The 15,815-nt window shown below is 47.3% G+C and overlaps 1 protein-coding gene across 2 annotated transcripts in view; it reads right to left on the bottom strand.

Annotated features, from left to right (window-relative positions):
* Window positions 1-15,815, bottom strand: part of SCAF1 (SR-related CTD associated factor 1) — a 313,971-nt gene that overhangs the window by 257,119 nt on the left and 41,037 nt on the right. For both annotated transcript variants that reach the window (XM_086930129.1, XM_086930130.1), the window contains exon 2: window positions 13,325-13,608. In XM_086930129.1, the coding sequence (XP_086786255.1) occupies window positions 13,325-13,585 (261 nt within the window). In that variant the 5' untranslated portion in view covers window positions 13,586-13,608. The remainder of the gene's footprint in view (window positions 1-13,324; window positions 13,609-15,815) is intronic.

Below are 15,815 nucleotides of genomic sequence, written 5' to 3'. Positions count from 1 at the left end.
AACTACACCCAACATAATACCACTCAGTACCACATAATTACACATCACATAATTACACTGTATTCAATATAAGATAAATACACTCCACATACCACTCAGTACTACATAATTGCACGCCACATAATTAATCTCTACTTAATGCAATGTAAATACACTCCACACAATACCAATCTGTGCCACATAATAACACAACACATAATTACACTGTACTCAATGCAACATAAATACACAGCTTTCACTCAAGTTTGTGCAATATAAAAATAAAATTAAAAAAACAATTGCAGTGCAATAGGTCTCACATTACTGAATCTTTGAGCTTCTACTCTTGCATTATTATTAGCAATGTCAACAGCTCAAACTTTTATAATGCGAGACCTATTGCATTGCAAATGCTTGTTGAATTTTGAACAAAGTGGCTGTAAGTGGTCGTTCTTTAACCACTTGGATGCTATGCTTCTGGTGGAACTTCAATGTAATTTCCATTGAAATCAATGGAAACTCCATGACGAGTTACCCTTGTCATTAGCGGCGAAGAGGTTAAAAGAACATAAACTGTTAAAAGATGGCAACTGCAAGTTACTAAACATTTTTAGCTTGCACGATTCATGGAAACGGCAACCCGATTATAGCAGTTAAAACCAATTCCAAATCTACCAATGGGCTTCAAAATTAATGAAACGGGGGGGGGGGAGGGGGGAATCAGTATATATATATATATATATATATCCACATACATATACATATATATATATATATATATATATATATATATCCACAGAGATCGATTTCTACAACTGATAGGCCACCCACAGCCAGCAGAGTTTCACCTGTCCCCTTAGTTATAAATGAAGTTAAAACAAAGAAAACATTGCAACGCAATAGGTCTCGCATTATAAAAGTGTGAGCAGTTGGCATTGCTAATAATAATGCAACACTAGCTATTGGCATTGTAAATGATAATGGCATTTATTTATGGGTTTGTTTTACAAAATAGATAAAAAAGGCATTGTCATGAACAATGCCAATAGCTTCAACTTTTGCAAATGCGAGACCTATTGCATTGCAAATGCTTGTTTCCAGTACTGCAGGCTTTTTAAGTTTTAGTCACTACTCAAAATGAAATCCATTTTATCAACGTTGCCAGTGCTCCATTATGTTTAATGCCTTAAATGAAACCCAATGTTCTAAGCAGAAGGCTAAATAGCATCTCCAGCCCCGATTACAGTCTCACTTCATGCTGGACAGTGGGCACCCTGTTTTCATGCAGCGCCAAGATGGGGTGAACTAATGCAGACTGAGGTCTGTCAGACTCCGAGGCTCCAAGCATTCCTTGCAACAGTGCGCTGGGTCAAGGTATTGCCATGTGTACAGCACTCACTCTGCAACAGCAAGTGGTTTTAAAGTTGGGGGTGACTTCTCAAACTTTCCCGAGGTGTTAATCGTGTTTGGTGACAGCGTATTTATGCTGACAGCCAAAAAAAACAGGTTGTGGTTGTGTGTGGTTGTGTGTGGTTGTGTGTGGTGTGTAGTTGTGTGTGGTGTGTGGTTGTGTGTGGTGTGTGGTGTGTGGTTGTGTGTGTGTGTGGTTGTGTGTGTGTGTGGTTGTGTGTGTGGTTGTGTGGTTGGGTGTGTGGTTGGGTGTGTGGTTGGGTGTGTGGTTGGGTGTGTGGTTGGGTGTGTGGTTGGGTGTGTGGTTGAGTGTGTGGTTGGGTGTGTGGTTGGGTGTGTGGTTGGGTGTGTGGTTGGGTGTGTGGTTGGGTGTGTGGTTGGGTGTGTGGTTGGGTGTGTGGTTGGGTGTGTGTGTGTGTGGCTGTGTGTGTGGCTGTGTGTGTGGCTGTGTGTGTGTGTGGCTGTGTGTGTGTGGCTGTGTGTGTGTGTGGCTGTGTGTGTGTGGCTGTGTGTGTGTGTGTGTGTGGCTGTGTGTGTGTGTGTGTGTGGCTGTGTGTGTGTGTGTGTGTGGCTGTGTGTGTGTGTGTGTGTGTGGCTGTGTGTGTGTGTGGCTGTGTGTGGCTGTGTGTGTGTGTGGCTGTGTGTGGCTGTGTGTGTGTGTGGCTGTGTGTGTGTGTGGCTGTGTGTGTGTGTGTGTGTGTGTGTGTGTCTGTGTGTGTGTGTGTGTCTGTGTGTGTGTGTGTGGCTGTGTGTGTGTGTGTGTGTCTGTCTGTCTGTGTGTGTGTGGCTGTGTGTGTGGCTGTGTGTGTGTGGCTGTGTGTGTGTGGCTGTGTGTGTGCGGCTGTGTGTGTGCGGCTGTGTGTGTGCGGCTGTGTGTGTGGCTGAGTGTGTGGCTGAGTGTGTGTGGCTGAGTGTGTGTGGCTGAGTGTGTGTGGCTGAGTGTGTGTGGCTGAGTGTGTGTGGCTGAGTGTGTGTGGCTGAGTGTGTGTGGCTGAGTGTGTGTGGCTGAGTGTGTGTGGCTGAGTGTGTGTGGCTGAGTGTGTGTGTGGCTGAGTGTGTGTGTGGCTGAGTGTGTGTGTGGCTGAGTGTGTGTGGCTGAGTGTGTGTGGCTGAGTGTGTGTGGCTGAGTGTGTGTGGCTGAGTGTGTGTGGCTGTGGTTGTGTGTGTGGTTGTGGTTGTGTTAACAATGACACTGGATGCATGCTTGTTTTTGCTGTCAGTTACCCTGGGGCTCAAGCAGGCATCCACTTCTGTCAGGACAGCTGATCGCAGCAAAAAAGACAGAAGTGGATGCCTGCTTGTGCCCAGGGGGACTGACAAAAAAAAAACCACATGCAAAGTGATCGTGGGCGGGGCTTCAAGTGCATACTCCATAACAGCATGCCTCGCAGAACAGCACATTTGCGCTGCCTATAATCTATACCTAGGGGTGGCATGCACAAAGGAAAAGGGGGAAGGGTGTAAATATGTAAAACAAAGTAGGTACCAGAGTCCGAGAGAAAAAACATAAGCACACCCATGGAGTGCTGAAAGAAAGAAAAAATTAGTTCTCTGATTGTAAAGCAGTGGAGGAATACAACTCATTCATTTAGAAACACAGCTTTGCTCCAGGGGCAGGACAAACAAAAAAAAGAGTAATGGAAGCACTTTAATAGGAAAATGAAATTAACAACTCGTATGCTTTTAGGTCTTCGACACCTACCAGATAAAGTAGTCTGTAGGCAAAACAAAGAATGAAGACATGTATATTAAAATATGTGTGGCCTTTTGAACCATATGATCTTGTTCCAAGGGGCATTCAGTGCCCTTACTCCAGAAAGCAGCAAGGATGAGCTTTAATGAGGTGTGCCATCTACGTACTAGGTCAGGTGATGCAATGCCAAGTCATGCAATTCCATGAGAGAAAATGAAATACAAGTGCCACCCATAAGCATCCTGGCAGCTTGTAATAAGGCTGCTGGCGTTCCAGCCTTCACTTGGGATATATACAAAAGAATCTGGACACGGAGTAGTATCCAACTGTTCCTTTCAGAGTCTTGAAACAACCACGAAAGGAGTAGCAGCCAGAGAGCAGAACTCAAGCAAATCTTCCCAACCACCTAAACAACTGGTAGATAAGTACTTTGAAAAGATTATTTGACTCAAAATGACATGTCAGCGGTGAAAAGTCAGGAACATTGGAGGAAAATAATCAAACTGCCACAAGGGCAAAATCTGAAATTGATGCTACAAGTTCTCAATAATGAGGAGACTTATTTGGTGACAAAATAATGCTTTTAATGGACAAAGTCACTGTAAAGATTAGAAAGGCTTGGCAAAGAAGTAATTTTGTCAGGTTAGGAGAACTATAATTTGAGACCAAAAAGGATCCCATTGAAAAGAGTCACAAGGGGAAGATAGATTTAATTTGCTGGAAAACAAGCAGTACATTCATATGCAGGTAAAAGCGTTTTTGCACAGGTAACATAGAACAAAAGCAACAAGTTTCAGTAGTGTAGGTTGATGCCCATTAACAGTGCGAGCAGTGCGCATGCAATATTAAGTGCTGTTTTTGTGCCGTGTTTAAAGTACACACTGACTTCGCGGTACATCTGTTTGCATTTGACAACCTGGACTTCTACTCTGTCGAACACTGCTAACCAGACTTACTAGATGAGCTCACGGTATTTGAAATATATGACTATGAGAAATATGCATAAAAGTGTTTGAGTAAATTCCAGCTGGACAAAGATGATGAAATTAATAGCAGCACGGTCCTGTAGCTGTACAACCAGTGGATCAATGTTGCAAAACCTTAACACGCTCCCTGCAAGATGCATTTAGAAAAAAGAAAAGAAAAACGCGTTTAATTGTGAACGTGCGCATGGGTCACGTTTAATTTAAGTGTTAGGTTTGGAATGCCAACCTGTATTTTGATTAACTTTTCGGCCAAGTTACTGACCGTCACCCTGCACTTCAGAAGGAATACCTAAAACAAAAGAAAAGGTCAAAGGGGCACTAGAGGAACGGGCCAGGTATAAAATTAAAAAAATAAGTCAACACTCACTGCAAGTTGCGCCCGTCACATCAGCACCCGAATCTCGTAGTGGGAGGCGGAGGCCTCTTTGCCCTGCTCACTGAGGACGTACACCAACAGAGCCCTAAATCCAAGAGCAGGTCAGCCATACAGAGGTGAGGAGGTAATGTAGCGTAGACAATGCGAGGGGGCAGGCTAAGGCTGCACCTGGACACGTCCTGCATTATAGGGACCTGGCAGTGTTCAAACTGGATGGTTGCATGGCTGCTTTCACCATCCCTGGAAGGGAAGGCTGCTGTGAAAGACGCTGAGGCAGTAACCTGAACATTTCTGGAGGACATCCAAGGAAGGAAGGGAGCGGGAAGAGTTAAAGAAGGGGTGGGGAGACAGGAGGACTGCGGGGAGTGAGCCAGGAGAGGGCGGAAGGGGAGAAAGCCAAGGCAGGGGCCGGAGAGGCGGAATGGGAGAGCCGGGAAAGGCAGAACGGGAGGCAGACTTAAGGGCGGGATGGGAGAGAGCCAAGGCTGCAGATGTAAAGGGTGAATAAGTGAGCGCTACGAATGGACAAAGGAAGGAGTGGACTGAGAGTTGGAGACAGCAGTGAGAGGCCAGTGCACATGGAACCATTGAACAGGAAAGATAATGGAAGTGAAGGGAGGCAGTAAAAGGATGCGAGAGCGGTGAGGGGGGAGGGGGGAGTGAAGAGCTGGAAGCAGAGACTGGAGCCTTTGAGGGAGGAAAGAGCCGTTAATGGGTGAGTGAGGGGGTAGTCACCCACAAGAGGAAAGAGAAGAGAAACGAAGATAAGTGAGAGGGAAAGCAGCAAAGAGGTAGTGGAGACAAGGGGAGTGAACTGGTTGTAAAACGAATAGAGTAAGGAGACAGGTATTAAAGTTAGGCGGTTGTGAAGAGAAGTGTCTCAAAAGAATGTGAAGTGGAATGGAGAAAATGGATTTAAGTAACAAGCAATGTGCGCTCTGTGCGGGGGAGGGGGAGGGCCATTAAAGGCAGGAGGTGGAGAGGAGCCTGTGGGATATCGCGCTGAAAGTTAAAAGAAAAGCGGAGATCAAAGGAAAGGTGCAAGGGACATTTGCGAGCGAGCATATGGGAAGCGAGGGGGTGTGCAGCCTGGTGAGCTGAATGCGTGTGGCAGTAGAGGCGGAGCGCAGTGTGCGCGCATGAAGTGGCTGGTGGTAAAAGGAAGCTGTGCACAATGCACGTGGTCGTGCTCATAACCGCCACCCGATCCGCCTGGAAAGCCTTGGGCAGCACTTTGAAATGCCCCTTTACTTAATGCTCTCCAGAGCATCGCTTATGCAATGGCTCACGGGAGACCTAAAAAAATCCATTAAGGTGCGGGAGACGCACAGCAGCTGTGATTTCATGTAAATAAAACAAGTCACTGCGAACATGCTTTGTAGCCAATGAATTAGATGTCTGCCCACAAGGCTGTAGTCAGCAGCCTGTGACGATCCCGAGAGGAGACAAGCACGGCTGCGAAAGCACCGTGGAGCAAAGCAAGAAACGGCGGGCCGGGAGAGGGGATTCCTTTGGAGTCTGATGCCGAGGCTCGCAGGCTGCCAAATGGTGTGCGATGTGCACGCGCCCGCACACATGCACTGTAGGCAATCCGCCTGGAAAAGCCATTGGGAGCAGTTTTCAAAGTCCCTACTTAATACCTCGCCAAAGCATCGCTAACGCGATGGCTTAGACGACACCTAAAAAGGGTCATTTTTAGGTCTCGCCTACATAGCACGCATGCGCTGCATAGGAGACCGTTTGCCGTCGTACAGCTCTTTTTACAAGTTCACACTCGAGCTTGTGGCGGCATACAGCTTGCGGGAGTGTGTGCTTTGAAAAAGAGCAAACAGCTGCTGCTTAGCACGAGCACCCCCCACCCCTCCTACTTGTCCAATATATGTTCGTTCCTGCGCACTCCTCTTTTTTTTGTTGCTTTCTCTTTGCTTGTGTATCAACACAGTGCCTACCTCGCGGATGCTGTGTTTCATGTTTTGGATGGCATTTATATCAGATCCACCTTAAATTTCTCTTCTCTCGCTGCCTCTTTATGATTTTGGCTTTTCCCCCGCCCTCTTCACGTTAGGAGCCCTCCCCCACACAGTGCACACAAGATCAGCTGTGTGTTTCTCAGTACACTGCAGAAAGCAGATGCTTAGACCGCGCACTGCGGATACCCCCTAATGCCAGCACCCATCCTATGCCAGCCTCAGTTTACTTCGGCAGCATGTGCAGGTCTGTTAACCCTTTCCCCTTATTCCGATACTTACAACAATGTGCAGTTGTTCATGGAGAGGGGCTGCTTTAAATTTGCACTGCACCAAGCTCACAGCAGTTTTCAGACCCCCGGACGTTCGATAGTTAGGTGTGAGCTTTCGGAGTTGGGGCAATTATTTTTTTTTGCAGGCTGTGTGCTTTTTAACAACACACCATTGCAGAGAGGATCAAAAATATGACAGAGGGGGGAGGAGCCAAGATGGCGACCTGAACGGACGCGCAGCCTTCGGCTCCGCCGGCCCCGGAATCCCGCACCACGATCCTGCTTGCCCGGCTACCCAGTTTTGGTTCTAAAAGGTGCGGGAGACGGAGCTGCTGCTGCCGGTGCTCCGCCGGCCCCTCCACCCGCCCGGATTCAGACGCTGTGGACGGACGAGCCCTGGCCCGAGACCCAGCTTCTTCCGCAGCGCCCTGCTGCCCTCGCGCCCCCTCCCGCAGCTGCTCTGTGACGGGGGTGATACGGCTGGACGGCGCTTCCCTGTGCAACCACGACCAGCGCACTGCCTGCCAACGGGGACCGCTGCACACTTCCTGGGCTGAATGGTGCCGGACGGCTTGGGCGACTCGCCAGCGGGACCTTTCTTCTTGGCCGCCATATTTTTGCTCCGTGCTCCGAGTCCCTCTGGCAGACGACGGCTGACCCGATCCTGCTCTGCGTGCCTCCCCATGCATTTGTCGACCCTCGGATGATCCACCGAGACGGGCGGATCCTTGCTGGCCGGTGGGTGATCGGTACCCGCCTGACCGCGTCCCGCTGCTTCCCCCTGCCTCTCCCCGCACTGTGCTGAACAGGAGTCAAGATGGTGCAGCAGACGGCTGGCCACTGAGTCACAGTCTACACAGCCCCCCATCACAGCAGCGAGCTCCCCGGCGTGAAAAGGTTCGGAGCAACTCCTCCCCACGGGACTGCGAACATGGGGTCTTTAAAGCCCACATTCACCCTTGCTGACGTTGTTGCAGCCCTGGGTGAATTGCAATTGGAGTTGAGGGGCTGCTGTATCGCGCTGGGGGCACGACTCGATGCCTGTTCCCGGGATTCCAGCCTGGAGCAGGGGCATTGTTTTCAACAAGACTCCGGACGGGAGTTGCTACAGCCTGACGCCGCAACATTGTCTCGTGAGATCGCAGTGGAAGATACTGTAGCCATCGCAGGAGCTGGTAGTGGTCTGTTACCTCTTATTAATACCATCAACAAAACAGTGTATCCCCCTTGCTCCATGCTTGACTGTGTGCAGCTGTGCGAGAGATCATGGCCCGGGCTACCAGTGTTTTGCTCTCCTGCCTCACCACCGGCATGCTTGCCTTGGATTTGGATTGCTTTGCTTTGTGATTTGCACGGCTGGACCATGCCAGAGCGGACTGGGACCGAGGTGGATTCTTTTCCTGGGACCGGACGCCATTCTTCCCTCGATTGTGCACCTCCCCCCTCTCCCGAGCGGCCATCTTCCTTTGTTCTCCTGCACTACACTGGACTAGTGAACGGAAGGGGTGAGAGACTGAGCCCCAGGACTGGCCAGGGATAGGGGACTTTCTTTGCTTAGTACCCGGGCGGGTGTGTGGAGGTAGGGTGGACCCCGAACTTGGCTGGTTCTATTGTTGATTGCGCATTGATTCACTCTCCACTGTATCGTTTGCTGCAGCTCTATTGATGTTATTATTGGGGTGGGGATTGCTTATTGGACCGGCGGAGCTTGCGCGCATGTTTAATTGACCCTCCTCCCGGATCTTTTCTTAGGGGCATTTAGGGACGGGGTTCCTGTTCCTACTCCCTATGTCATTGGAATTTGTTCTTTACTTTTACTTTCACTTTCGCTTTCTCTTCTTCCTCTCTTCTCTTCTCTTACTACATTTCGGGTTTACGGGGCGACAGACACTCTGCTAGGGGGGGGTAGGCCATAGCCTCTGCATGTGTGTAGGGTGGGGGGTTAACTGTTAGTTGAGTTTTTTTTTCTATGGTTCCTTTTTTGCTCTTTTATGATTTTCCCTTCTTTCTTAGGCCCGTGTTAGGTATGCTGGGGGATGGGTGGTGGCGCCATTGAAGATGGGTTGTTGAGGCAGCTTCCTGTGGTCTGACTATTCTGTGGCCATCCTCTGGTCGGGACTTGCATGTTGTGAATTGCTCTGCCAGAAACTGATGTCTTTTTTTTTTTTTTTTTTTTTGAGTCCCGCCTACATGGACCTTGCTTTTCTTTTTTCGTTGTTTAAGTACGGAGTAGTATGACCTGACTTTAATATTTGCACAAAAAAAAGACTTTGAAATTAACCTACATTGCTCCTGTGTCTAGGTATGACGGCGCTTTCCAGTCTGTTCTTGTATTGTAACCATTGCCGTGCCGCATTACCCTGGCGCCGAGTTGCATGCACCAGTGCTAAATGTGTGACCGTGGCCGGCCGGATGGTTGTGGGCCCGTATTTGTACTGTCTTTGAGCACAATAAAGGTTTTCAAAAATAAAAAAAATTAAAAAAAAATATGACAGAGTGCCATATCGGCTTCTCCCCGAGCACCCTCTCTCACTCAACGTCATTAGTATTCTTTTTGTGCCGCTACAGCTGAGACTTCTGCTGTGTTGATAAAGAGCAGCGGGGAAGCAGCATCGTTGGTGCTTTAGACTGCCAAGCGCCGTCCGTCATGTACACAATACACAGGATTACCACAGCTAGCAGCATTTGTTTTTGTCTGAAGCCAGCCGTGACTTATATAATAAGCCCTTACTGTTTTGCAATGTCTTTCTTCTTTCCTTTCTCTTCCCCATTCTCACATCTTTCCTTCTTTCATCGCCACTTCAGCCATAATGCTGATTGAAACTTAGACTCAAGCCTCCTGCAATCAGGGCAATGCAGGGGAAATCTAAATTGCTATCACATTAATTTTTGTCCTCTCGCTAGGTGTATCTGCAGATTAGACTATAGGCTTGCAGTGCGCGATGAGTGATTATAACACCATGCCTTCTCTGTCCTTGGACAACCTCTGATGTCACCTTGTATGGGATATGGGGCAATATAGAATCTGTGCCCATTCAGTGCTTGTTAATGGCACTTCTCATCTGATGCAGCCTGCTTCTAAGCGCCCTGACTATCACCAAGCAGTGCCAGATTTAAGGAAAGGTACAGTAGTAGGATGGACAGGGTGTAGAAGTTTCCAAGCAGTGGAGCGCATCGGATTCGTTGGACTCTACTGCTGTAGTGCTTTCATAGCTAGTATACTGCTGTGAGCTAGCTGCCTCACAATCGATGGAACTGGTGACCAGTATGTTTAACACTAACGTCAGCTGCATTAACACACTGAGCTTTCAGGTATTTTAATCTGTGTCCTGCAGGAGTCACAACTTTTCTGCAGTAGGTGCACTTACCCACCAAGTTGCGTGGCTGAGTTTAGAACTAATGACCAGCAGGCTACACATGTCAATATATTGACCATCTGCATCTTTGTGCAAGAGTGGGTCATTCCATTCACCTCTGTACGATTACAGAGAAAACGAAATAATATTTCCTCTCAATATATCTTTCTTTATTACGTTTTACAGAAAACATGCAAAATGAATTTCCCCACTTTCCCTCGGGAACCACCTCCCTTTTTAACACTTGAAGCATTTTTAGGTCTCAGACCGTAGGCTGGGCTTGCGCAGTCTCGCTCCGAGATTTAATGTTTTTTATAATTGGGGGCTTGAACCCGCCCCTCTTCTCCATTGGCTGGGTTCCTAAACGGAGGCCAGCCATTGGAGGAGAGGGGCGTCACTCCGTTCAAGCCCAGTCTTTTTCGGATTCAGGAGCGTGTTTTTTGCAGTTCTCTCGCCATGACGTCATCCGTCACTCAACAGCAAAAACCACGCCCCGAATGCAAAAATGTCGGCGCTTTTTCTGACGCCATTTCTGCCCGACCGCCGCAAGAAGTCGAGAAGCTGCAGAGTACTCCAGTGAGTGCTTGCTGTCCTGTCCCCCCTCGTTGCTTGTGCTTGCTGTCCTCCCTCCTCGTTGCTTGTGCTTGCTGTCCTGCCCCCTCGTTGCTTGTGCTTGCTCCCCTGCCCCCGTTGCTCGCGCTTGCTCCCCTGCCCCCCGTTGCTCGCGCTTGCTCCCCTGCCCCCCCGTTGCTTGTGCTTGCTGTCCTGCCCCCCCTCGTTGCTTGCGTTTGCTCCCCTGCCCCCTAATTGCTTGTGCTTGCTCCCCTGCTGCCCCCTTGTTGCTTGTGCTTGCTGTCCTGCCCCCCCTTGTTGCTTGTGCTTGCTGTCCTGCCCCCCCCCTCGTTGCTTGCTGTCCTGACCCCCCCTCGTTGCTCGTGCTTGCTGTCCTCCCCCCTCGTTGCTCGTGCTTGCTGTCCTCGTTGCTTGTGCTTGCTGTCCTGACCCACCCCCTCGTTGCTCGTGCTTGCTGTCCTCCCCCCCCTCGTTGCTCGTGCTTGCTGTCCTCCCCCCTCGTTGCTCGTGTTTGCTGTCCTCCCCCCTCGTTGCTCGTGCTTGCTGTCCTCCCCCCCTCGTTGCTCGTGCTTGCTGTCCACCCCCCTCGTTGCTTGTGCTTGCAGTCCTCCCCCCTCGTTGCTTGTGCTTGCAGTCCTCCCCCCTCGTTGCTTGTGCTTGCAGTCCTCCCCCCCTCGTTGCTTGTGCTTGCTGCCCTGCCCCCTCGTTGCCCCCCTCGTTGCTTGTGCTTGCTGTCCTGCCCACCCTCGTTACTTGTGCTTGCTCCCCTGCCCCCCTCATTGCTCGTGCTTGCTGTCCTCCCCCCGTTTCTTGTGCTTGTTGTCCTTCCCCCGTTGCTTGTGCTTGCTCTCCTGCCCCCCGCTTGTTGCGCTTGCTCTCCTGCCCCCCTTGTTGCTTGCGCTTGCTGTCCTTCCCCCCCTAGTTGCTTGCTCTTGCTCTCCTGCCCCCTCGTTGCTTGTGCTTGCTGTCCTGCCCCCTCGTTGCCCCCCTTGTTGCTTGTGCTTGCTGTCCTGCCCCCTCGTTGCTTGTGCTTGTTCCCCCGCCCCCTCGTTGCTTGTGCTTGCTGTCCTGCCCTCTCGTGCTTGCTGTCCTGCCCTTTTGTTGCTTGTGCTTGCTGTCCTGCCCTTTCGTTGCTTGTGCTTGCTGTCTTGTCCCCTCGTTGCTTGTGCTTGCTGTCCTGCCCCCCCTCGTTGCTTGTGCTTGCTGTCCTGCCCCCCCTCGTTGCTTGTGCTTGCTGTCCTGCCCCCCTCGTTGCTTGTGCTGGTTGTCCTGCCCCCCCTCGTTGCTTGTGCTTGCTGTCCTGCCCCCCCTCGTTGCTTGCGCTTGCTGTCCTGCCCCCTCGTTCGTTGCGCTTGCTCTCCTGCCCTGCTATTGGCATTGTAAACGACAATGCCATTTATTTCGTTTTAAAAAAAATAATAATAATAATAATAATAATAATGCCATGAGCAATGCCAATAGCTCTAACTTTAAGAATGCCGAAACCATTGCATTGTAAATGCTTGCTGGTAGGTGTGGTAAGGAGACCATATAAATCCATGATATTTCCCACCACCATAAATGAATGTAATCTTGAGCTCCCAAATAAGATCGAAGAAGACTGGCAGTTCTGCTGCGCGCAAACTGGTGCCCTTTCTCCTAACAGTAGACGTGGAATTATGCAGTTTAAGTTCATCCACAGAATTTATCATATTCCTATGTACAAGTGTAAATACAGCCTCGAAGAGGACTTGACATGTAGGCTGTGCAGGGCACCGAGTGCAAGATTTCTACACCTGGCTCGGTCTTTTTTTCATAAAATTTACAGACACTGGCAAGAGGTGGTCGAGACAATATCCAAGATGATTTACTTTAACATAGTCCAGCTATGACATACGCTGCTTAGAATGTTGATAATTGCCAAACGACAAATGTCTAAATACTAGAGGCCAACTAAAGAATCTAACACACTATGATGAACAACTCGAAACATACGCTGTTCCAGGTCTAGTGACAACTTCAGCAACTATCTGCTAAACTCTATACCTTAAAGTCCAGCCTAAAGTTAGGGTGACTACGAGGTGAATTGTGCCAAGAGAGGCAGCACTATACCATCATAACCAGATTATTCAATCCAGATCCTATTTGGAGAGAGAATAATTTTTTGTGTATACTGTGAACTGCAAAACGTGGTAATTTAAATGGAATACTAAGTGTCCTGTTTACTCTCTTCAAACTCTAATGTACTTGTGCTGCATAAACAGGTCTAATTGCTAATCCTTGGGTGCAATTGACCCTTATTGTTAGACGTAAAAAGAAAACTGCAGTCCCTCCGATATGTATGAAACGTACAACTGACATTTGTATTAATGGATATCTGCTTTTTCTTGATACATGTTGTCTGACTTGACTTATTGAACAGTCTTGGATCTCTGGTGTCCATTGTTTATTTTAAATACAAATAAACAAGAGATTTTTTTAACTCAAAGAAAATAATAAAAACTGAAAAACAAGGAGCTACAAAATGACATGTATTGTCAAGATTCTGTCACTGAAGATTTTAGATCAGAAGCAGATGTGCACATTGAGGTACAACCTTGGGTACGTGGTGAACGGAACTTTAGATTTGTGACCAGACAGGTCCATGGCAAGGGCGACAGAGTTTTTCCCTGGAGGTTTGTTACTGTGGCTGACCATGGCATATCAATTGATAATTTTTCTTTATGGCCTTACCAGGATCATCAACTGCCCATCACGCAGAGCTGGTGGCAAAAACTCCTGTCTAGCATGCTGGGGAGGACTGTGCACGGGTCCCTCGGGTCCTGGCCTTGTCTTTTGCTCGTTTCTTTCTGGCCTGGTTTCTTTTATTGCCTGCCTATTTTCAGGTGTGCTTGCCAATTCTGCATCCTCTGGCGTAGATGTCACTTCTGCGTCAGGACCCATCTTTGAAGCATCCTCATGCGCCTTTGGGTCCAGACCATCTTCCTCATCCATCACTGCAGCCTCTAATGGAAAGCCTAAAAGAGAGGCAGGAAAATATGTCAAAATAAATTTGAATACTAAAACAAAGATTGTAAAATGAAGCCTTCAACATAATTATTAACTACTGACAATCAAAAGTAGCAGGTGCAGTCAAAGGAAGTAACATCTCTATATAAACAGTAATCGAAAGAAGGCAGTCAATCCCAGACTGTTACTGGACTCATTTTGGCGGAATTTTGTCCACTGAATGTCGGTATTTTAGCCCATGACATTTTTCTCATTTGGACAGTTAATGCACAGATTTAAAAATGCAGATCTATGCAGGCAGAGATCGGCATGCCAGAACATCATGGCCGTCTGCAAAATCCCAATAGTGACACTGGTTATCTTTCAAACAGTTAAGTAACTTCAAACATCATATTCCTCTAGAATCAAAATGTTCCAAGGATTGATGGGAAGAGTTGCAAAATGATTTTTTTCTGGGGGCGAGGGGTTGGAGTTCTGATGTTCTGAGCTGCTTTCTCGTTCACAGTTATTACTCCTGCATAGTGCTCCGATGCCTTGATTGATCTAATGAGCGCTATAAGTGCTACAATTACAAAATGTTCTATTCACAACCTGTGTTTCTTCCTACATCTTGTTTTTTAAAGCTTCATTTACGTTCCTAGTGTCCTTAATACTGATCCATGTAGCATAGAAGCCATTTTCTAATCAAGTTATGATTGCAATTACACAAAAGGGGTGCCAAGCACTATCCCATTCAGAAGATAAAACAAGCATTTACAATGCAATAGGTCTCGCATTACTAAAGTTAGTTGTTTTGTCGAATTTTTTTGGTAGAAATAGGTATGTATTAATGCCGATTATACAAAATATATAAACAACATTTTATTTTATGATCTCAATATTGGTGTTGCATTACATACAGTAGTTAATATTTAATGGTTATTGGTTTCACCATAAGAATATTTTGTATATAGTGATTTATCTTGTAATATAGCAATGACATAAAAAAGATAAAACTTGCTTTTGTTTGTTGGTTTGTAGCTCAACATTGCATATGCGAGTACGCTGGGGGCTACAGTATACCTTCCTGTTAGTGAGTGTGTCTTTGTACATACATTATTGTCAGTGTCTGCATCACTGCGTGTTCAGCTATTTGTTCGAGTATACATCACTACTCCTGTACGGCTGCAAGTACGTAATTGGTAAACGCGCGCATTCTTCCTGCATGTATATCACTGCTCCTACCTTTGTACTTCTCTGTGCACACAGCCAACTACAGCCTAATTTTGAGAAGGACATGGCATTCCTTTAATATTCATTAAAAAACGCCGTTCACAAAAAAAAAACCCAAAAAAGCCCGTAATTGCTAAACACACAAAAGCCTAATTTACAAGTAAATGGTGTTTTAAATATCACTTAAGTACTCCTGTACGGCTGCAAGTACGTAATTGGTAAACGCGCGCATACATAAGAAAAGCCTAAGGAGAGGAGGGAATGGTTTTCGGGGGAGGGAGGCTAATTCTAACAATCATAGACAAAGTGCCTGGGAGAAGGACTGAAAAAATAAGAAAACTTGCACAAGTGCCACCATTGCCTACGTAACGTTTGTTCTTGTGCCCGAGTATCTAGCATATATTGCAGTATTATTCCTCTAATTGTACCTGCACACTTGTCACTTTTTCTTCCTGTGCACTTTTTGCTATCTCATGTATTTTGTTTGCTCACAATTGTCACTTTTACCTTATGTAACTTAACGTCTGCTTTTGTAATCTGTTCACGTGTTATGATCTCCTCATGTATTACTTCTGTTCCTATTGTGAAGCGCTCTGACACCTTCGGGTAAAGTCCGCGCTTTATAAAAATGCATAAATAAATAAAGTAATTGGTAAACGCACGCATTCCTCCTGCATGTATATCACTCTTCCTACCATTGTACTTCTCTGTGCAGACAGCCAACTACAGCCTAATTTTGAGAAGGAGATGGCATTCATTTAATATTCATTAAAAAACGCAGTTCACAAAAAAAAAAGCTCATAATTGATAAACGCACGCAAGTACAGCCGATTTTCGAGGGGGAGATGGCATTCCTTTACTGTTCCTTAAAGCACCCCGTTCACCAAAAAAAAGCCCGTAATTGCTAAAGACACGCACGCGCTACAGCAAGGCGTGCAATTTCTATTACTGTTCCTTAAAGAACGCCCTTCATACGTTTTATGTTCTCCTCATGTATCAGTTC

The sequence above is a fragment of the Lissotriton vulgaris genome, chromosome 7 (genome assembly GCF_964263255.1).
Source record: "Lissotriton vulgaris chromosome 7, aLisVul1.2, whole genome shotgun sequence".
Classification (NCBI taxonomy): Eukaryota; Metazoa; Chordata; class Amphibia; order Caudata; family Salamandridae; genus Lissotriton; species Lissotriton vulgaris.
Note: the sequence above shows the minus strand (reverse complement) of the source record. Positions and strands in the feature narration are given on the sequence as shown.